General features: G+C 48.3%; 1 protein-coding gene across 1 annotated transcript in view; it reads right to left on the bottom strand.

Annotated features, from left to right (window-relative positions):
- Positions 1 to 22,319, bottom strand: part of PDE3A (phosphodiesterase 3A) — a 72,866-nt gene that overhangs the window by 35,827 nt on the left and 14,720 nt on the right. The window contains exons 4-7 of the mRNA XM_015414068.1: positions 20,945 to 21,060; positions 19,321 to 19,540; positions 11,199 to 11,284; positions 6,711 to 6,880 (exon numbers count right to left, since the gene is read on the bottom strand). Coding sequence (XP_015269554.1) covers positions 6,711 to 6,880; positions 11,199 to 11,284; positions 19,321 to 19,540; positions 20,945 to 21,060 — 592 coding nt within the window. The remainder of the gene's footprint in view (positions 1 to 6,710; positions 6,881 to 11,198; positions 11,285 to 19,320; positions 19,541 to 20,944; positions 21,061 to 22,319) is intronic.

Here is a 22,319-nt window from a genome sequence, read left to right as displayed (position 1 = left end):
TTTAGGGGAGCTAATAAAATCTTTACAAAAAACAAAAACAAATATCATACATTGCAAATAATTCAAGCCCACTTTGCTGGAGGGGGTGTAAGGAAATAGGCAGTTACATACACTGCTGGTACGATTGCCTGGAGGTAGCATCCTTCTGGGATAAAATAATAGAAGAAATAACGATCATAACCAAAATCAAGATAGACAAATCCCCGGAAGCTCTGCTTTTAAATCTCAGAGAGGAAAATGCTCTATCTAATACACAAAGGAAAAGAATCTCTCTACTATTTGCAGCCAAAACCACATTAGCAGCCACATGGAAATCCACGAGTAGGCTAAATGTAAACCTCTGGTACAAAAAGCTATGGAATCTTTATATAATGGAGAAAATCTCAGATACCCTGAAACAAAATCTATCTAGAGGTGGTCAGAATGATATTGTATGTATATGGCACCCCATACTAGTACATCTATCTACCAAAGAAACAGTACCTGATGTAAGAAACACTCTGCATCTACGGTAATTTTCAAACTGTATAATACCGACAAACTGTACGAAATGTATGAAACCATTGAGAGCTGACTATGCTCATGCTTACCTTGTAAATCTTTGCTGTTTATAAAAATGAATAAAATCTATGTTTTAAACATTAAAAAAAAAGCGCTCTAGAAAAGGTCCATCTGTATTCTTCGTACGTGATACTAGAGAGATATGGTGCTGCTGCAAATCCAAGCCAAGATTTTCGGTTACTACACATCTTGGGTAAAAGCGCCCCATTGGCTCCAATTGTTTTGCGGCTGTCTCCGCCTCCCGTGGTGGCCATTTTGTTGCTGCGCCCACCACACTATGCCGGAATTCTAAATATGCCAGCAGGCTCAAAAAGCTTGGGGACCCCTGGCTTCAGGCATCAGTAGGGGCACCAAAAGAGGTTCAGGGCTGGGCCTGGCCAGGGTCCGATCAGCCGTGGCAAGCAACAGCCCTGGGCAACGCCACTCAGCCTCCAGCCCTGCCACTCAGATGTGTCACATAAGCAGTTGTGGGGGTGGAGGCTCAGCTTCCTCTCCCCTGTCCCTACCCCCCCCCAACTGGAGGGAGGGAGGGAGGGAGGGAGGGGAGGAGTTGAGGCAGAGAGGAATGGTGTGAGTTCCATCATTAATCTTTCAAATTTAACAATATGTCTTAATCTCTGCATCAGCTCTCTCTCTCTCTGTGTAAAATGCCATCAAGTCACAGTTGATTTATGACAAACCCAACAAGAGGCTTTCAAGGAAAGTGAGAAGCAGACGTGGTTTGCCATTGTCTTCTTCTGCAGAATCTTCCTTGGAGGTCTCCCTTCCAAATACCAACTCTCAGGCCCATAGCTACAGTGGGGCTTTTAGGTGCTCCACCCCCGTCTTAAAGGCACAGGCCCACAAGAATTTCTCCTGTAAATACTTTTTCCCAACATTTTTAAAGGTGTGCACTCCTCTGAGCAGAGTGGGGTGCTGTGGCTGACTAATTCCTGCACAGAGCAAGGGGGTTGGATTAGGTGACCTCTAGGATCCCTTCTAACTCTGTGTCAAGAAACTGGTCTCCTTGAAGAGAGTTTTTCTGCCTCAGTGTTAGCTTTCTTGACTATAGAAGTCATCTCCCCCACCTGCCGGCTTGTTCTCAGAATTGTTGCTTAGGCTGGCAGAAGTGATTAACTTGCAGCAGCTGAGAACTGTCATCTGAAGTGGTTGACAGCTTGCAATTTAGAGCTCTATCCTGGTAACAGCTTTCTATTGGCCAAATGGCTTTTCTTTCTGCACCGAGAACTTCAGCCCCAGCAGAAAAAAATTTGCCCCGCAAGCCACAACATTCTGGCTATGGGCCAGCCAGTTCTGCTTAGCCGAGATCTGACGAGATCCAGCTATCCCATGCTGCCTTCCCGCCCCTATGTCAGCTAGTGGCTCCAGATTCTGAACCACAAGACCACCCAGTGGCGGTTCACCCAAACCTGCTTCCTGATCCCGCCACACACACCTTACTGAGCACCTTTAAGCAAAACACAGCAAGGTGTGCATGCCCGAAAGGGTTCCTTGACCACTCATCTCTCAAGAGCTTGGCAGGCCTTACTGGGCACATGCCGCTTGCCACACTGTGCGTAAAAATGCCTGCTGCAAGGAAGGAGAGAAGGGATGTTTGCTACTCCAGTGAATGATTGTGGGTGGAAGCAACAATAATGGCAAAGGGGAAGAGACACCGGGGTGGTTGGTGGAGGCTGTGCCCCCCCCCCAAATGTGATGCCCGAGGCCATTGCCTTACCTGGCCGTACTGCAGAGCCGGCTCTGAGCCCGTGTTATACAACAACTCAAGTATCTCCGAACCTGGAGAGTCACCAAATGGCCTATCAGATATTGCTGACCAGTGTTCCCTCTAAGCTGAGTTAGTGTGAGCTGGCTCATAGTTTTTTAGCCTCTAGCTCACACATTTTTGTCTTAGCTTAGGAAGGAGGGCTCCAGAGCAAACTAATTTATGCAGTAGCCAAATCGCTTGCTCACAACTTTAATGCTGGTAGCTCACAAAGTAGAATTTTCGCTCACAAGACTCCAAAGCTTAGAGGGAACATTGCTGCTGACTCATAGAAATCTCCCCAATCTGCTGTCTCATTACAGTTGGTCACTGCTTAGAGAGCCTCCCTGTACACTACCAGTCTCTGGGCTGCCTCATCTCTTCATGCTCTCTTGTTATCTGCTCTTGTGCTCACACACAGCGGTGTAGCCCAAACCAAAGGAATGGGGTGACCACTGGCGGGCCAAATTGTTGACATAAATGGACAGAGAAACGATGCTTCGGCATGTTACTGAAAAATGCTAAACTAATATCTAGGCCGAAAAGATCGATAAATTGATTGATTTACTGTATTTATATAGTCCACCTTTCTCACAAGGACTCGAGGTGGATGACACAGAGTGAGTCAATACAATTAACGAGACGGGACATTCGATAGACAAAGAAACAGGGTTTGGGTTGCAAAACCAACCAGAAGTCTAACCCCCCCCCTCCAGAACTGAAGCAAAGCATAACACAGTAAAACGATCCAAAATTACATAATATGATCCAACCTACAGCAAGCTGTAAAGAGTAGTATAAACCACGGTCCTAATAATTTATCCAAGTAACTTTGTGAAATATTTAGTACAGCACTACCCTACTGCCTGCACAGAAAAGCCCTCTTGAATGGTTCAGTCGTGCAGAGTTTGTGGAAAGCCAGGAGAATGGGGGAGCCTTCCTGACCTCCTCAAAAAGGTCGTTCCACGAGATGGGTGTCAAACATCGCCTTGTTCTGTTGGCCATGACTGCTGGGGGGAGGGGAATCCCATGGTGTGGGGGGGAGTGAGTGTGGAGTGTGCGGCTGCACCATCTTAGAGGCGTAAAACTTCTGAAGAAGCCTTCCTCTCTCTCAGAGGAAAGTCCTTGAAAACGTTTGGTGCCAGCTTGCTTTTGTACATCATGGTATCGTATATTTCCCAGGTGGAAGGGGGGTAGAGCCCCTGCGGCTAGGTGGGGTGGATGTGCCATGTGAGTGGGCCTTAGGAGGGGTTACATTTGAATTACCTATATCTATGATTGTACCTGCCAAAACCTTCAGAACTGACATGGAACTGTTATGACCTGGACCTTGTTTATAACTCAATAAACATATCACTGCCAAAGAGAGTGTTGTTGAGAATAACTTGCCCAGGAGTCCACAACGGAGAAGGCCAGTCCTTTTTTTTTTTTTTTTGCCCCCATGAGAGGCATCTGAAAATGCAATGTAATCCAAAATGTAATGTAAAATATGGAACATATTAATATCTACTTTTTGTACATAGGGTTTGCTATACAGGGAAGATACCTGGACTCTGTAGTGGCTTCCAATGTTAATGGCATGGGTCTCACAGGCATAATTACTGTGCTTAGCAAAAAAAAAACCCCAAAAAATCGTGGACAGTCAACAGCTTCTTGCCCTAAATGTCAAATGAACATTTTAACAAATGAGATGTTTGCCATGTTGGGGTCATTTAGACCCCAAATGCCGTTGATGTCCCACTTGTTCTTTATATTCCCACTCACTTCAATTGGGGTCTAACTGTTTTCATTTCCCTTTCAACGAAGCCTTCGGAAAAAAAAAACAAGCAAGCAAACCAAAACCAGAAGGCAAAACTCCACACAAACCAAGGACAAGAAGTTGTTATTATTCCAATGTCACAAGGGACTGTCAGCTATGCTGCCAAGAGTGTGGTGTATGTTTCTAATTGCTGTGCATTCCTTCCCATGCGCTTAATTGCATCTTAGCTGTAACGCATATCTCTCAAGGCCACTGGAGGAGTTGGTGTGTCTAGAATCCGTGAGAAGCTTCTTACCTTCCCAGCTTCTGCAGCCGTTAGTTATCTGCCAAATGCCCGCGTGCGGGAGCCCATCTAATTGGGTACTACGTGGGGGGGGGTGCATACGAATGCCCTATATCCTATTATGCGCATAGGTAACCCGCCATTCCTAACAGTGTTCATGTTACTGCATCTATAGCTTTTCAATAAAAGTAAAACCTTCCTGGAAGCGTGTACTTCGTTGTTTTGCTGTGGATCCTGACAGGGACTTGAAGAAAAGTTTGATCTCAAGCAAGACTAAAGATCTCACTCTGGCAGAAATGGGAACAAGCAGTATCAGACTGCGGGAAAGGTTTTTTTTCCAAAAAATGTGTTGTTTAAATAAAGCCAAACTGGGTGGAAGCTTGTAGGGTCCAGAGGGTGTGGCTATGGCAGCCGGAATATTCCCCTGAGCTGTCAGCTTGGACTCTAGAACCCCCTCCCACCGAAGGGTCTATTAGTAAAGGAGCTAAATTTGGATGGAAGAGCTTAATTTAGGCCACATCTGCACTGTGTTGTGCAATCATTCACAACAATCTGTCGTTGTTTTTTTGTTTGTTTTCCACGGTTCACTGGTTGTGTTTGATGCTACGGGCAGCACCGCTTCGGATTTATGTATCTGGGCAACGGCACCAATCAAAAATGGCCAGCTGCGTTGCAATTCCCATCGGCTCCGAGGTGAACTTTGATCGCACCAAGTGCAAAGAGGTCCAGGGGCCGGGAGGGGAGCCGGATGGCGATCGCAAATTAAAAAGCAGCAATATAGCTAATGTTTTTTTGTACACAAAGCTGCCTGATACTGAATCGGACCCTCGGTCCATCAAGGTCAGTATTCTGTACTCAGACTGGCAGCGGCTCTCCAGGTAGGTCTTTCACGGCACCTACCACCTGGATCCTTTTGAGTGGAGATGCTGGGGACTGGACCTGGGAGGTTCTGCGCGCAAAGCCACGGTCCCTTCCCTTTCGATAGAGGATGCATGTATCTAACGTATCCTACCTCAGCAATCCCTACAACAACATAAGAGAAGTGAATGTTGGATCAGGCCAGTGGCCCATCCAGTCCAACACTCTGTCACACAGTGGCCAAAATGACCAGGTGCCGCCAGGAGGTCAGAAGCCCCTCTCACTGTTGGCCCCCCTCCCCAAGCACCAAGAACACAGAGCATCTTTTGCCCCAGACTGAGAGTTCCTGCCTATACCTTGTGGCTAATAGCCACTGATGGACCTCTCCTCTGGAAGTTAGGTTAGTACGAACTCTCCACTTGCACCTGGAGACTGTTTGGAAATGTCAATGACTCTAGAATTCAGTAGCAAGACTGTTAGCTGGAGGGCTCTGGGACTCAGAGGATTGGTGGAGGTTCCCCTCAGTCACCATGGCTAGTAGCCACTGACAGATCCATCTTCTATGATTCTATCCAATCCCCCTTTAAAGCTGTTTATTTCTGTGGCCATCACTGCATCCCACATTTTCATCACTCTCCGTGTAAAGAAGTATTTCCTATTGTAAAAGAGCCCTGCTGGATCAGACCAGGGGTCCATCTAGTCCAGCATCCTGTCTCACACAGTGGCCAACCAGTTCCTCTGGAGGGCCAACAACAGAGCCTAAAGACTGTGGCTTTCTGCTGATGTTGTCTCCTGGCCCTGGGATTCAGAGGATTAGTGCCTTTGAACGTGGAGGTTCCCCTCGACAGATCTAACTTCTATGAATCTATCCAATCCCCCTTTAAAGCGGTTTATTCCTATGGCCGTCACTACATCCCCTGGCAGCAAAACCCACATTCTCATCACTTTTTGTGTAAAGAACTACTACCTATTGTAAGAACATAAGAAGAGGTCCTGCTAGATCAAACCAGCGGTCCATCTAGCCCAGCATCCTTTCTCATACAGTGGCCAATCGGTTCCTCTGGAGGTCCAACAACCGGGCATGGAAGCCGAGGCCTTCCTAAGAGAATAAGAAGAGCCTTGCAGGATCAGACCGATGGTCTATCTAGTCCAGCATCCTTTCTCACAGAGTGGCCAACCAGTTTCTTTGGACGGCCAACAACAGGGCATAGAGGTCTTCCCCTAATGTTTCTTCCTGGCCCTGGGATTCAGAGGATTAGTTCCCGTCAAATAGCCACTGATAGCCTCATGGATCGATCTAACCCCCTTTGAAAGCTGTTTATTCCTGTGGCCATCACTGTATTCTTGGGCAGCGAATTCCACATTTTAATCACGGTCACAGAACATCCACTTTACCACTGGACTACTGAAGAATGGGAGAATTTACTTCTGCACCCTTTGTCTGTTTCTCAAGTACACCAACAAGAGACAAAGCAACACTAAAGAGCCCATGAACCAACGACTACCTCGGGTGGCAGCAAGGGATGTAACAGGATTGTGTCTGGAGGATACGGCCTACAGACGGGCCCCGTCCGCGCCTGCTCCTTGCAGCAATCGGCTTCGTCGTCGTTCGGCACGATGTCGCTGCTGTCGCTGTTGTTCGTTTCGTAGTCCGAGGTGGCTTGTGCCGGATCGTCTGAAACACAAGGTCAACAGTCTGTGATGGGCTGCTAGGTCCGGGGGATAACAAATAAATAAGAGTAGCTTCCTCTCTGAGAGCCAGTTTGGTGCAGTGGTTAAGTGTGCAGACTCTAATCTGGGAGAACCAGGTTTGATTCCCCACTCCTCCACTTGGACCTGGCTGGATGACCTTGGGTCAGTCACAAGCTCTGGCACAGCTGTTCCTGAAAGAGCAGTTGGTGTCAGAGATCTCTCAGCCCCACCCACCTCACAGGGTGTCTGTTGTGGGGACGGGAAGGGAAAGGAGTTTGTAAGCCGCTCTGAGACTCCAAGTGAACGGCGGGGTATAAATCCAATCTCTTCTTCTTGTTGTTACGCAGCGGCCTATTCCGCTGTAGGTTCCGGAGTCGTTCACGCGCACCTATGAGTGACGCTGTTCCTGTCCCCGTGAGAGGAGAAACAGCCTCGGGGCAATGTAAATTGGCTCTGAAACACTGCGAGGGGTAGTGCTGCTGCAAGATGGCTCCAGTGCTACAGCCTCTCCTAGGATTGCCAGGCACTGCCCATGGGGGGGGGGGGTTGTGTATGTGTCGGGGAAGTGTCCCGGAAGAAAAATTAAAAGAAAACAAGTCCTCGGCTACTTACCGGAAGTTCTGACCAAAAGGTTCCTGGTGATTCCTAGAGCTACCTGGAAGTGACAAGGGTAGCGCTAGGCTCTTTTTGTAGCAGGAACGCCTTTGCATATTAGGCCACACCTCCCTAATGTAGCCAATCCTCCAAGAGCTTACAGAGCTCTTCTTACAGGGGCTACTGTAAACTCTTGGAGGATTGGGTACATTAGGGGTGTGTTGCTTAATATGCAAATGAGTACCTGCTACAAAAAGAGTCCTGGAGCCTAGCAAACGCCAGAAAGCCTAGAGCAGGGGTGGCCAAACTGTGGCTCGGGGGCCACATGCGGCTCTTTCACACATATTGCGCGGCTACCAGCAGGGCGGCTGGGGAAGCAAAGGGGAGGCATGCCTCCCCGACCGGTCCTCCTTTCTCCAGCTAGTGTTCCCCTCCCTGGGTAGGCTTGAGGTGGGGGGGGGGGGAGCAGAGAAAGAAAGCAACTTTAACTTTAAATGTGTTCTCAAAGGTGTCCCCCCCTCCCCGCACCAGCTGGCTTGGAGAAGGCATTCGTCTCTATAAATCCCTTCTCCAAGCGGTGTGTGTGTGTGTGTGTGTGTGTGTGTGTGTGTGTTGGAGAATACTTTAAAAGTTAACATTGTTTTCTTTCTACCTTTCCCTCCCTCCCCATTTATTTGCTTTCTTTCCACCTTTCTCTTTTTCTCCCTTCCTTCCTTCCTCTTCCCTCACTTATCTATTTGCTTTGTTTCTCTCTTTCTTTCCACCTCTTTCATTCTTTCTTTTCACCTCTCTCTCTTTCTCTCAGACAAATAAATGTCATTAGCAAACAAAGAAATATCATTATCAATATCTGTTTCTACCCCTTTTGTTTTTATTTTTGGTAGTCTCATTTAATGTTAATAAAAAAGTAAATTGGCATATTCTCCAATTAAAACGGGTGTCATATTTGCTTATGTCTTATGGCTCTCAAACATCTGATATTTGTTCCATGTGGCTCTTACGTTAAGCAAGTTTGGCCACCCGTGGCCTAGAGCTACCCTTGTCACTTCCGGGTAGCTCTAGGAATTGATTGGAACTCAATGGTCAGAACTTCTGGTAAGTATCCAAGGCCTTTCTTGTCTTTTTTAATTTTTCTCCACAAGACAATCACGCACAGCAGTGAAGAGAGAACTGAGGGAAGAGTGCTCTCTCTGCTTCTGTCATAAGCCTGTCTGGGCAGGAAATGCTGGCTTGAGATGGAGAGGAGGGGGAGTGCTCCAAACACTTCAAATCTTCTGGAAAGCTATAGAGTCCTAGACTCCACAGCTGTGAGAGACTGCACAGAAGCCACGACAATGAACCCTAGCGCTACCCTTGCCACTTCAGGGTAGCTCTAGGAATTGCCAGGAGCTCTATGGTCAGAACCTCTGGTAAGTAGCCAAGGCCTTATTTTTCTTTTTCATTTTTCTCTACAGGGCAATCGTGCACCCCCTCACTCCCGGCCCCAGTTTCCACCCACCAATCAGTTGAGCATCGGTGGACAAGGGCTGCAATTAGCTGGAGGTCTCTTGCCATAAATGGGCAAATGGGAACTCTGGCCCCTCCCCTCCCTGGCACAAGTCCTTAGCCGTGTGCTATTGTCTGTGGTTAAGGCCTAACCAAGATTTCCCTTGAGATGTGAACACATGAAACTGTTTTATAGCGAGCCAGCCCCCTGGCACATCTAGTTCTCTATTGTCTAACCAGCAGCGTAATTCCAAGTTTTCAAGCAAATTTGTGTGCTGTGGTCTTCTTTTTAGTAGAGATTGCCTGAGATGAAGCCAGGTGCCTCCTGCATTCAAGCAGGTACTTTTAGATTCTGGCTTCAGGGAAACCCTGGGAAGATTAACCCCTTGTTTAAGGGTGGGATTAAAGAGGAAAGGGAAGTGGGGGCTTTGCTTCATGCTATAGAGTCCACTGGCTCCTAGTCTGCTAACATTTGCCAGGGAGTTAATGTTGCCTTGACACTGGCTATAAGATCATAGAGGTCACCCACAGGGGGCACCACCTTTGTCCTACCTACAAAAACACTCGGGCTGGTATTCCTAACAACACAGATACATTAACGTTGGTAAGGACAGAAGGGCTCAGCTACACTTTACAAAAAGTTGTAACTGTTAAGAACTCAGAAAGGAGGAGGAGGAGGAAGAGGAGACTGGATTTATATCCCGCCCTTCACTTGGGAGTCTCAGAGTGGCTTACAATCGCCTTCCCTTCCCCTCCCCACAACAGACACCCTGTGAGGTAGGTGGGGCTGAGGGAGCTCTTTCAAGGACTGCTTTTGAGTGAAGAGCTCTGAGAGAACTTGTGACTGACCCAAGGTCACACCAGCAGCTGCATGTGGAGGCATGGAGAATCAAACCCGGTTCTCCCAGATTAAAGTCCGCGCTCTTAACCACTACACCAAACTGCCTCTACTGAAGATAGAGGAAAGGCAGAAAGGATCATAGAGCTGTTGGCCATCTCTCTCTTTCCATTGTTGATCTATTCTCATCGGCTCTCTCCTTTTGGCAGCTAACTTTCCTCGTGGGTTCAGGTGGAAGGAGTGGAGCAAATGAGAGATCAGCCTAGATCAAGAACAGATGGAGAAAGATGTTCAGAGGCTCCGTGATCCCTTCCAGCTTTGTCGGCCTGCCTCCGCATAAACCTTTGGAATCACCAGCTTTAACATGGTGGGTCCGATGTGTCACCAGGCTCCAAATGACTGTACTGAGCAGAGCCTTAGAAATTTTATCCCCCCCCCTTTCCCTTTCTATTCTGGCAAGCCTTGTGCTGTTTTTCTTTTTGCCGTCAAGTCACAGCTGACTTAAGGTGACCCCGTGAGTTTTCCAAGGCAGAAGACTGCCTCTGTGTGGCAACCCCGGAGTTCCTTGGAGGTCTCCCATCCAAATGCCAACCAGGGCCGACCCTGCTTAGCTTCCAAAACCTAATGAGATCAGGCTAGTCTAGGCTATTCAGGTGAGGGCAAATCCTCTATACCCAGAATCACGGAATTGGAAGGGGCCACACAGGCCATCTAGTCCAACCCCCTGCTCAATGCAGGATCAGCCTAGACCAGTGGTGGCAAACCTATGGCACGGGTGCCAGAGGTGACACTCAGAGCCCTCTCTGTGGGCACGCATGCCATCGCCCCAGCCAGGCCCAGACTATCATTAAAGTGTCGAATTCTCTGCCAAATCATTTGAAGTAAATGAAAGCATTTGGGATTGCTTTCCTTACTTTGTTTGGATCATCTTGTTAATGTATGAGTTGTTTTTTCTAAAGTAAAACCTCAGTGTTCAGGTTAAATTGCCGGGTTGGCACTTTGCGATAAATAAGTGGGTTTTGGGTCGCAGTTTGGGCACTCGGTCTCTAAAAGGTTTGCTATCACTGGCCTAGAGCATCCCTGACAAGGGTTTGTGCAGCCACTGCTTAAAGATGGCCAGTGAGGGGGAGCTCACCACCTCCCCAGGCGGCTGATTCCACTGCTGCACAACTCTGACTTTCAAAAAAAATTTCTTCATATCCAGTCAGTACCTTCCCGCCCTTAATTTAAACCCATTCTTGCGAGTCCTCTCCTCTGCTGCCCACAGGAACAGCTCCCTGCAACTGAAGCAATTCTGAACAGAACTGAATGAAATCCAAGGGCGCTTCAGAACACCAAAGCGGAACAGTTTTTTCCATTTTATCACCAAAAGCTTGCGTTTTACCTGTTCTGTTCAGGGAGTGCGTCGTGCCATCTCTTCTTTCCAAAATCCCCTCTCCTGGCTCTGTTTGGTTATATGGCCGGCCACAGCTGCAGCGTGAATCAAAGGACAGGAAAAAAATCATGTGAATTAGAGACGATGTGTATCAACTGGCAAGTTGCTCACTTTGCACGGAAGGTGCTTCCATTTGTACAATGCTAGGGCGACGATTTATTCACCTTCCCTAATGGCCGATTTGCAACATGCATGCATATCACTTGATTCATATACAGTTGAGGGGCAGCTGCTGGATGTCGAAACCAACTTGGCGGAGAAGCAGGGCATTTGCGATGATGGGAGGAGCCACGGAAGGTCCACCTATGTTAATATAGCTGTGAGGGACCATTCACATATGGAAGTCATCCACGGATGGTTCAACAGCGGTAGCAAATATGCAGGTATTAACCCTGGCCTCAGGGTGAAACTATACAGGACCAAGTCAATCAAGCTCTTCCACATTTTCTAAAGAGCTGAATGAACAGGAAGTTTGAGAAGAAGGAGGAGGAAGAGGAGGAGGAGGAGGAGATTGGATTTATACCCTGCCCTTCACTCAGGGTCTCAGAGTGGCTTACAGACTCCTTCCCCTCCCCACAACAGACACCCTGTGAGGTAGGTGGGGCCGAGAGAGCTCTTTCAAGAACTGCCCTTTCAAGAACACCTCTGACAGAACTATGGCTTGCCCAAGGTCATCCAGCAGCTGCGAGTGGAGGAGTGGGGAATCAAACCTAGTTTTCCCAGATTAGAGTCCACGCACTTAACCACTACACCAAACTGGCTGCGGGACAGGAAGAGGGGGGTTTGACACCTTCCCTGGTGCTGTTTTCCCAGCCCTGAATGCCCAGTCCTCAAGTGGGTGTCCCCAGAGAAAAATACAGATAACATATGAGTGACCTATATGGCTTCTGTGCATGTGTGTAAGCGCTGCCAAGTCGTAACGAGTGTTCCCTCGAAGCTGAGTTAGTGTGAGCTAGCTCAGTTTTTTAGCCTCTGGCTCACACATCTTTGTCTTAGCTCAGGAAGGAGGGCTCCAGGACAGACTGACTTATGCAGTAGCCAAATGGCTCGCTCACAATTTTAATACCAGTAGCTCACAAAGTAGAATTTTTGCTCACAAGACTCCACAGCTTAGAGGGAGCCCTGTAACCCACTTATGGCGATCCCAGCAAGGGGTTTTCAAGGCAAGAGAGTAGACACTGATAGACATAACCTCCGTGAATCTATCTAATCCCCTGTTAACACTGACTGATTTCACACAAGCAGCTGCACTGCCCTTGCTCTTCCCTTCCCCCCCCCCGACTGTATTTGTCAATTTCCCACTACTTGCTGCGCGGCTGCATTTTGACCCACAGCATCCTCTGATTTCCCCCGCGTCTTCTCAATCTCAAAAAACAAGGATCAAGAAGACGCGGGGGAAATCGGGGGATGCTGCGGGTCAAAATGCAGCCGCGCAGCAAGTAGTGGGAAATTGACAAATATATTCGGGGGAAAGGGAAGAGCGAGAGCGGTGCAGCTGCTTGTGGGAAATCAGTCACTGTTTATTCCTCTGGCCATCGCTACATCCCCTGGTGGCAAATTCCACTTTTTAATCACATCCAAGCAACTTCCCAGAATCCTGTGCAACCTCCATGGATGGTAGTCCCTGTGTGAAAATAATAATAAAAAAGAAACAGCAAAAAAACAACAAAACAAATTCAAAACCGGGATGCAATTATGAGCGCTGCATATTAAGCAAGCACCACCTCTCGCCACCGAGCTTTTGAAGCGAAACCAGGCAGGGTCCCCCCCGCCCGAACCTTTTTGTTCTTTCGGGTGGTTGCCATGACTCTAGTTCCAAGAAATCAAAATATAGGATGAAACAGAAAGATGAGTTCGGCTGGGGAATGTTTGGGGGTGGGCAGAGGCTGACAGGCCTGCTGCAGGTGAACCAAGCCGACGATAATATGTACCGTCACATCTCTGCTTTGCATACACTTTGCAGAGAGGGTATACAGTGAATGTGCTGGATTATCAGGCACCGGGTGAAGATATTGTGCAGGGAAGTGAGCAATATGGGTGCAGATTCTTCTTATTTATTTTAAATATTTGAAAAAGGCCTTTTCGCCCAACAGGGCAGTGTCACCTCTAAGCGGAGTTAGAGTGAGAGAGCTCACAGTGTTTTAGCCTCCGGATCACACATTTTTAGCTTAGCTCAGGAAGGATGGCTCCAGAGCAAACTGATTTATGCAGTAGCCAAATCGCTCGCTCACAACTTGAATGCCAAGAGCTCACAAAGTAGAATTTTTGCTCACAAGCAGTGTTCCCTCTAAGCCAAGTTAGTGTGAGCTAGCTCACAGTCTTTTAGCCTCCGGCTCATACATTTTTGTCTTCGCTCAGGAAGGATGGCTCCAGAGCACACTGTTTTATGCAGCAGCCAAATGGCTCGCTCACAGCTCTAATTCCAGTAGCTCACAAAGTAGGATTTTTGCTCACAAGACTCCACAGCTCAGAAGGAGCATTGCAACAGGGTCCCCAAGATGGTGAACACCAGCCAACACCCCCCCCCAAAAAAATAAGATTAATAAAAATGATTAAAAACACATAGGTAAAGGTAAAGGTTCCCTTGCTCGAAAGCCAGTCGAGTCCGACTCTAGGGTTACGGTGCTCATCTCTGTTTCAAAGCCGAAGAGCCAGCGCTGTCCGAAGACGTTTCCGTGGTCACGTGGCCGGCATGACTAAACACCAAGGCGCACGGAACGCTGTGACCTTCCCACCGAAGCGGTACCTATTTATCTACTTGCAATTTCTTGCTTTCGAACTGCTAGGTTGGCAGGAGCTGGAACTAGAGACGGGAGCTCACTCCATCATGCGGCACACTCGGGTCTCGAACTGCTGAACTACCGACCTTCCACAGCCTGCAGTTCAGCGACTTAACCACTTGAGCCACAGATATACAAATAAATATATAAATATATATAAATATATAAACACATATAAATACTTATAAACAATTAAAACAGAACGGATAAACACATGAATGGGGGGGGGGTCAATGAGAACTGTATGGTGGAAAGTGCTGTCTACAACTGACTTACGGCGACCCTGTCGGGTTTTCAAGGCAAGAGACATTCAGAGCAGGTTTGCCACTGCCTGCCTCCGCATCATGACCCTGGTGTTCCTTGGAGGTCTCCCACCCAGAGGTCATTTCGGGGGGGATCGCAGTTCCCCCGAGTGAGGTACGGGGGCGGGGCACATGACGAAGCCCCACCCCCCGCTTCCGGCCGCCCTGCTTCCGGCCCTCATTCAGCCAGGAGGAGGCAGGAGAAGAGGGGAGGGTAAGTTGCTTCCTCCCTGCCTCTCCCCACCCCTGCGCGGCCGGGACCGTTGGGGGCGGGGTGTGTGGCCTTATGACACACTTCTGGTGATGTCAGGGGGTGTGGCCTTATGACACACTTCCGGTGATGTCAGGGTGTGTGGCATATGCTAATGAGTTGTGCTAATGAGTTCCCCTAGCTCTTTTTCTACGAAACGACCCCTGCTCCCACCCAAATACTATCCAGGGCCGACCCTGCTTAACTTCTGAGATCAGGTTAGCCTGGGCTATCCAGGTCACAGCCAATGAGAATTAGTAAGGGACAAAACGGAAAACTCTTCACCTCCTGGTGGAAGACAAGGACATTTCCCATTTGTCTCCCATTTCTGTCCAGGTGGTTAACTCTTCCTTTCCCAACCCCCAGAGATGCCTGCAGTTGCGGGACCTGGCAGAGAGGGAGACCGTGCAGGTGTTTCCCCCAAAAAGCTTGTGGCCTTTTCCACTTGGATTGACCGGACCCGATGGGTCAGGAACACATGGGACATGTCTGCTATTTTCATCCTTACCATGGCAGACATTGAAGACATGGTAAGCAATATGTTAAGAACAGCAACCCTGGGGTCTCTTTTCTTTGTTGCCCTCTTTCTCCAGCTTTGGGGGGGGAAAGGGTAATTCAAAGAAAGTGAGCTGGAGAAAATAATTTTTTAAAATACAGTATGACGGAAGCGCTGTTGCGTGTGTTGTGGGAGGGCTTCTGGAGTTCTGGCCCCGCTGGTGGACCTCCTGATGGCGCCTGTGTTTTGGCCACTGTGTGACACAGAGTGTTGGACTGGATGGGCCATTGGCCTGATCCAACATGACTTCTCTTATGTTCTTATAGATGGAACTCTCAGTCTGGGGCAGTGATGCTCTGTCTTCTTGGTGCTTGGGAGGGGGCAACAGTGGGAGGGCTTCTGGAGTTCTGGCTCTGGTGGTGGACCTCCTGATGGCACCTGGGTTTTGGCCACTGTGTGACACAGAGTGTTGGACTGGATGGGCCATTGGCCTGATCCAACATGGCTTCTCTTATGTTCTCTTATGAGTCTCTTGGGGAGAGAATTCTGGAATTTTGGTGCTATGACCAAGAAAGTCCTTTTCTGGATTGCTACCCATTGAGTCTCAGATGGCAAGGGCACCTGAATCAGGGCTTCCGAAGAAGATCATAACGATCTGGTAGATTTATATGAGAGCAGGGGGTTATTAGCTCTCTGTGACACAAACCTGCATAGATAAATGTGTGTTTTCCCTATAATACAGGAAACAGATCCCAAGTTTTCTGTAAGAGCTCTAATTAGCAGATGCTGACGGTACTAAACAGCTGATTAGGGTTTGTACTAAACAGCTGATTAGAGTTTGTCCACACATGTGTTTTGTGCATTACACATATTTAACCTGTTAGTTAACCTCCAAACTGCTACCAAATTATACGCGTTAAAAGAACACACCATAAATCATCCCGGAAAATTGCATAAGCATCTGGATCTGAACTGACAGCGTCTATTCATCGCGTTCCATTTCAGCCAAGCAATTTGGGAGAAATCACTTCAAGATGTGAGCTGCCCAAGAGGACCTCGTAATCCCCCGCAAAACAATTCCAAGTGCCTGAAATATTGCTCTATTATTCTACAACAACGTTCTGGGAGAACAGTCACCCACATCCTCGTTTTTCCCGCTTCTGAAAAATATACATTACTATATACGGAGTCGGCTTTCACGGAAAGTCTCTTCCCGCATTTCAATATATCGGAAGACGTCGCTACACTATGCTGGCGAGACTTACAGCGGCCACCACTGAATTCTCTAGTTATAGGCACACAAAAAGGATATGGGATATGGCAATTTGGTCCAAGGGACTGTGGAGCTCCAACTAGAAGACCTATCCATCCTACATCCATTCAGTACTATTTCTTGCACTGCCATGGAGGAGTTGATCACACACTATACGGCCTTCATCAGCTTCGCAAGCTGATTCTTCCTTCTGCCTCTTTTAGGAGAGACAGCATGTAAGACTTTTAAATAAAACATAACAATAAGTTTAGAGGTGATTCAAAAGACTGGTCTTTAAAAAAAAACAACTCGGGGAAGCATCTGTCCTTATGAACCCATTGCTCAATCGATTTCTGACTTTTCTACTTTCAAGGAACTTTTTACAAGGTCAGGGCCAGTGTTTGTTGAGTAACTTTATGTACTGAAGGGGATTCTGGGACTCACTCCAAGCAATGCTCCCTCTAAGCTGTGGAGTCTTGTGAGAAAAATTCTACTTTGCGAGCTCCTGGCATTAAAGTTGTGAGCGAGCGGTTTGGCTACTGCATAAATTAGTTTGCTCTGGAGCCGTCCTTCCTGAGCGAAGGCGAAAACGTGCGAGTCGGAGGCTAAAAAACTGTGAGCTAGCTCACACTAACTCAGCTTAGAGGGAACACTGATGATTCCAAGGTGTTATGGGCCAGGCCCGTAGCCAGAAAATTTCGGTTGGTGGGGCAGGGGAGCGGGGAACTTAATTAGATTACTAATTAGGTCACTTAAGGGGCTGCCCTGCCCCTTCCGGTCAGTTTCACACCCCTCTGATCAGCTGTCGGGTTTAACAGCTGATTGGGGGGGAGTGAAACTGTCCAGGAGTGGCAGGGCAGCTTCCCTGGAAGAGCTGGTGAGTCCGTGGAGGGGCAGAGGTAAGGAGCGTGGCGCAGCAGGGGTGGGGGGTCTGGCATCCTCCCAGGGTGGGGCGGGGCTCATCCATGGTGGGGCTCTGCCCCCAAATGCCCCCACTGTGGCTACGGGCTTGTCATGAGCCCTGGCCAGGAGTTCCGTTAGTTATCAGGAGCTCCGAAGAAATGATACAAGAGATCCAGGTTTACTAACATGGAGATCTTTAAAAGCGCATCCACATTACAGAAGATGCAGACTAAGCTTCTATCAGCTGGCCTTGGGCATGCGCACAAACAGCGAAACTTAGCCAGATCTCGAGACCACAGGCATGACTAAAACCACACATCTTATACCCTAGCTATTGGCTACCAGACAAAGAATGATTAATTACGCTATCCCAAGCACTTGGAAGAGCCAGGCCATCTTGCACCTGGCTTCCAGTGGAGGGAAGAAACAACCCAGGCGTTGAAGATAAGCGCTACTAACAAGCTTGGGGGAGAGAAAGCCCCCCTGACAGCAGCTAACGCTGTCCTCTCACGAGACTCAGGGCAACTAAGCACCAGCATGTGACAAAGATGGAGTCACCCAGGCCAATACAGAGGGTAAAATCTCCAGTTAGACATGGAACCGGCCAGGTCACGCAGGGCCTCTTGGATCTTACTGTCACCTGCAGAGACTGAATGTGTAACACACACCCAGAGTGGTGAACAGGGGAATGTTAGTATTAGTGGGAAGAACAGCCTTCAGAGACAATTGTCTTCAATGGGTGATGTTTGCATTGGGGAATTCCTGATATGCTTTCAAGGAACTTCAGGGGGCCCTGTAGAACTGCCGGTAAACCACTGGTTTGTATCATGCCTTGATGACGTTGAACACATATGGATTGAACAAATCTGGCCACAAGCTGTGGTCGTCACAAGTCCAACACTGCAAATCGCAGCAACAGCAGCAAAGGTGGGCCCTGGAGATGTGATACGCGCACACAAAGAAGAGCTATGGTTCCCAGGACTCCCTTCCACTGCTTTCCTCCACCACAGAAAGATTTCCTTCATCACATAAAGCCTCTTTTCTCATCAAAGGAAGCCCTTCTCCAACAGAAAATATCATTCTCCACTGGAGGAATTTGGAGGTTTTCAAACAGAGGGTAGATGTGTCGCGCAGGGCGTTTGGAAAGTTGAACCAGCACCTCAGTCACACCTGCACTCACCAGCAGTCTTTCCACTCACCAGGGGCTTTCCAATAGTCAACCACACTGAGACAGTCCAGTGGTTACTAAATACAAGAATTTATTTACAATATTTACAGCTCACCAACAAACTGCTCCGCCAGACTCCATCCACCATCAAGAGAGAACATACAGAGATACATATCCACATGTATACATTGGTCAGCCAATCAGATCAGTGCTGACTCATGGTGACTTGGCTTGCCTCTGCCAAGTCTAAACCGGCTGAATCTGGTTCAGTGCAGCTGTCAGCTGTCAGGTAGATCTTCCTGATCATGGTGCTGAAGCTTATACACCGACAAGATGGCCATCTGACAGCAATACCGATTCTGTGAACTTAGGCAGATCATGAGAGGGAGGGCAGGAAGGGTTGCCTCAGTGCTTAGTTTTTGTGGCCCTTTCTTACACGCCCAGGGAAATGCTGATCGCCACTTTGGGGTCAGGAAGCATTGCTGTCAGATGGCCATCTAACCTCTGTTTGAAAACTTAGGCAGATCATGAGAGGGAGGGCAGGAAGGGTTGCCTCAGTGCTTAGTTTTTGTGGCCCTTTCTTACACGCCCAGGGAAATGCTGATCGCCACTTTGGGGTCAGGAAGCATTGCTGTCAGATGGCCATCTAGCCTCTGTTTGAAAACCTCCAAAGAAGGAGAGCCCACCACCTCCCGAGGAAGCCTGTTCCACTGAGGAACCACTCTAACTGATCAAGATGCGCCATCATTCTGACCGAGATGTGCCATAATTCTGACCGAGAAGCACCATAATTCATACAACTGTGCTGCACAGGAGGAAAAAAAAAGATTAAGAAAACTAGAGAAAGAAGGAGGTGGAAAGCATGTGGTCCACAGAGGAAAGAAGCTGCAGATTCAACAAGTGGCGGCGTAGCATCGTACCTGCTGCAAACGACAGGCGTGGCCACAACAGGTTCCGAGAGGTTAGGCGCACTCTTAGTACAAGCTAAGAGCCTGTGGGACTTGTCAGCTTGCTGTGCAGCAGTGACTGTTGACTCTGGGAACTGTTCGTTTGAGGTCTTGCTGGTGGGACTGTTGGCTGGAGTCCCCTGGATGGGTGAATGGCTCGGGGAGGTAAGAGGCGAAATATTTGGTGGAATACCTGCCAGGAGAAAAAACAAGAGGTTACATTTGTTCACCTGAGAACAAAGGGACAACCTACTGAAAGTATGCCTCCACACTTTATGCAAACTGACCCTTTCCAAAGGAGATTTCATTTAGGTGTCTCTACGTACATGGTCCCTGACCGAAACAGTGCTGTGGGGGGAAAGGGATGCTTGACGATTCACCCTGCAACTGGGAAAGCACACCGTGTGCGTGCGTGTTAAGTGCCGTCAAGTTGCTTTTGACTGATGGCGGGGCAGACCCTGTGAACTCATGGCTTCCAAAACTTCCTATTGTTAACAGCCTTGCTCAGTTCTTGCAGACTGAGGGCTGTGACTTCCTTGACTGAGTCACTGGGCCAAGCACCGCATGGGGAGAGCCACTTGTGGAACACTAATGATCATAGTGAGAGAGTCAAACACCCTCTCTCCTACAGCTGGGATCAAATCGACGGCCAGCCCCCAAAGTGCATTCGAACAAAGCAAAAAAAAAGGGGGGGGGGGAGACACTTCCTGTATTTAGATTGGTCATAACCAATGTTCCCTCTAAGCTGTGGAGTCTTGTGAGCAAAAATTCTACTTTGTGAGCTACTGGCATTAAAGTTGTGAGCAAGCGATTGGGCTACTGCATAAATTAGTGTGCTCTGGAGCCATCCTTCCTGAGCTAAGACAAAAAAGTGTGAGCCGGAGGTTAAAAAACTGAGCTAGCTCACACTAACTCAGCTTAGAGGGAACATTGGTCATAACGTACATAATAATATCTGAAAAAGTGTGCACGCACTTGAAAGCTTATGCCAAGAATCAAACTTTGCCGCTGGACTCAAACTTTGTTCTGTTGCTTCAGACCAACACAGCTACCCACCTGTACATAATACCTGAATGGCTCAGGTTGAGTCTCCATTGCCATTCACAGTGGGGAAAGGATGCTATAGATCTCTTTATCTAGTAGCTCACAAAGGAGTGATCGACCAATGGAGCCAATGTTGTTGGGCCTTCCCACTCTTGTTCAGCCCAAAACATGGACCCCTGATAAAAACCCATCGTTAACTAGGGGCCCGTATCACCCCATTGTTGATCAAATGCTGACCGCCACATTGGGGTCAGGAAGTGATTTTTCTCCAGGCCAGTTTGGCTGGAGATCCTGGAGGTTTTTTGCCATTTTCTGGGCATGGAACAGGGGGTCACTGGGGTTGTGGGGAAGGTATCTGTGAGATCCCGGCATTGTGCAGGGGGGTTGGACTGGATGACCCTGGAGGTCCCTTCCAACCCTACGATTCTAAATACAACATGTTCTGTGGTGACTTGAATCACCATGTGCTTTGATATTCAGTTATGATCGGTAAGCAGTGGCTGATGTAGACTCAGCTGAAGAATTCCCCTCAGTATGCCAAAGAGTTGACCACCTTGTCGACTTGGTCTTTTGGAATTCAGATGGTTGGCGGCAGACACAGCGTAGGCGGCAGAGAAGGATCTGCTTTTGGTGATGGTCATCAGGAGGGAGTTGTTCCATGGTTCGGAGCTGTGAACAAAGAGCAAAGATGCGCCCAGTGGTGATTATATGCCTTTTCTGCTCATCAGAGACTCTGGGATAAAGGTGGGTGAAGAAATGAAGGGGCTGTGGCTCAGTGGGAGAGCATCTGCTTGGCATGCAGAAGGTCCCAGGTTCAGTCCCCAGTATCTCCAGTGAAAAGATCTAGCAGTAGGTGATGGGAAAGACCACTGCCTGAGACCCTGGCATGCCACTGCCAGTCTGAATAGATGATATTGACTCTGATAGGTTAGAACGGATAAAAGGAAGCGCTTCTTCACCCAAAGAGTGATTAACACATGGAATTCACTGCCACTGGAGGTGGTGGCAGCTACAAGCATGGACGGCTTCAAGAGGGAATTGGATAAACATATGGAGCAGAGGTCCATCAGTGGCTATTAGCCACAAGGTATAGACAGGAACTCTGGGGCAAGTGATGCTCTGTATTCTTGGTGCTTGTGGGGGACAACAGTGGGAGGGCTTCTAGTGTCCTGGCCCCACTGCTGGACCTGCTGATGGCACCTGGTATTTTTGGCCACTGTGTGACAGAGTGTTGGACTGGATGGGCCATTGGCCTGATCCAACATTGGCTTCTCTTATGTTATTATGATGGACCAAGAGTCTGATTCAGTATAAGGCAGTTTCATGTGTTGATGTGAACCTTCCAGTGGGTGGGGTCTTGAGAAGAGTCTGGCCCTGGACAACTGTCCAAGCCCACTGAGCATGTTTCAGTCATGTTAAGAGCTCTACCGTCACTGTTTGGCATGAATGCCATGAGTTCCCTATCCTGGTCGCTTCCTGATTGAAATAGTATAGTCTAGGTCAAAGTCTAAGTAAAATCTAAGCAGACACAGTATTGTGCCCTGAAATACCAGCCATAATGCTAACGGGAAGAAAACCAAATAGGCCACTGTACGCGGCTAAAGAGAAATGTCCCAGGCTACTTGCTATCACATGACTTGCAGGACTCACCCAGGCCTAGCTTCTTGTTACTGCTCAACAGCAGCCATACCACAAAATCCAAAGTGGTGTAGCAGTTGGAGTTTAAGGCCAGGCTCTGCAAGACCCAGATTCCAGTTCCCACTCTGCCATGGAAGCTTACTAGATAATCTTGGGTCAGCTATATATTCTGAGCCTAACTTACCTCATGAATTTGGGTGAAGATAAAATGGAGGAGAGGAGATTGATATAAGTGGAGGAGGAGGAGGAAGCAGGGAAAGGTGATGATATAGGGGTTGCCAGGAGAAGGG

This window comes from Gekko japonicus, unplaced genomic scaffold (assembly GCF_001447785.1).
Source record: "Gekko japonicus isolate JY-2015 unplaced genomic scaffold, Gekko_japonicus_V1.1 scaffold3369, whole genome shotgun sequence".
Classification (NCBI taxonomy): Eukaryota; Metazoa; Chordata; class Lepidosauria; order Squamata; family Gekkonidae; genus Gekko; species Gekko japonicus.
This window is presented reverse-complemented; position numbering and strand designations above follow the sequence as displayed.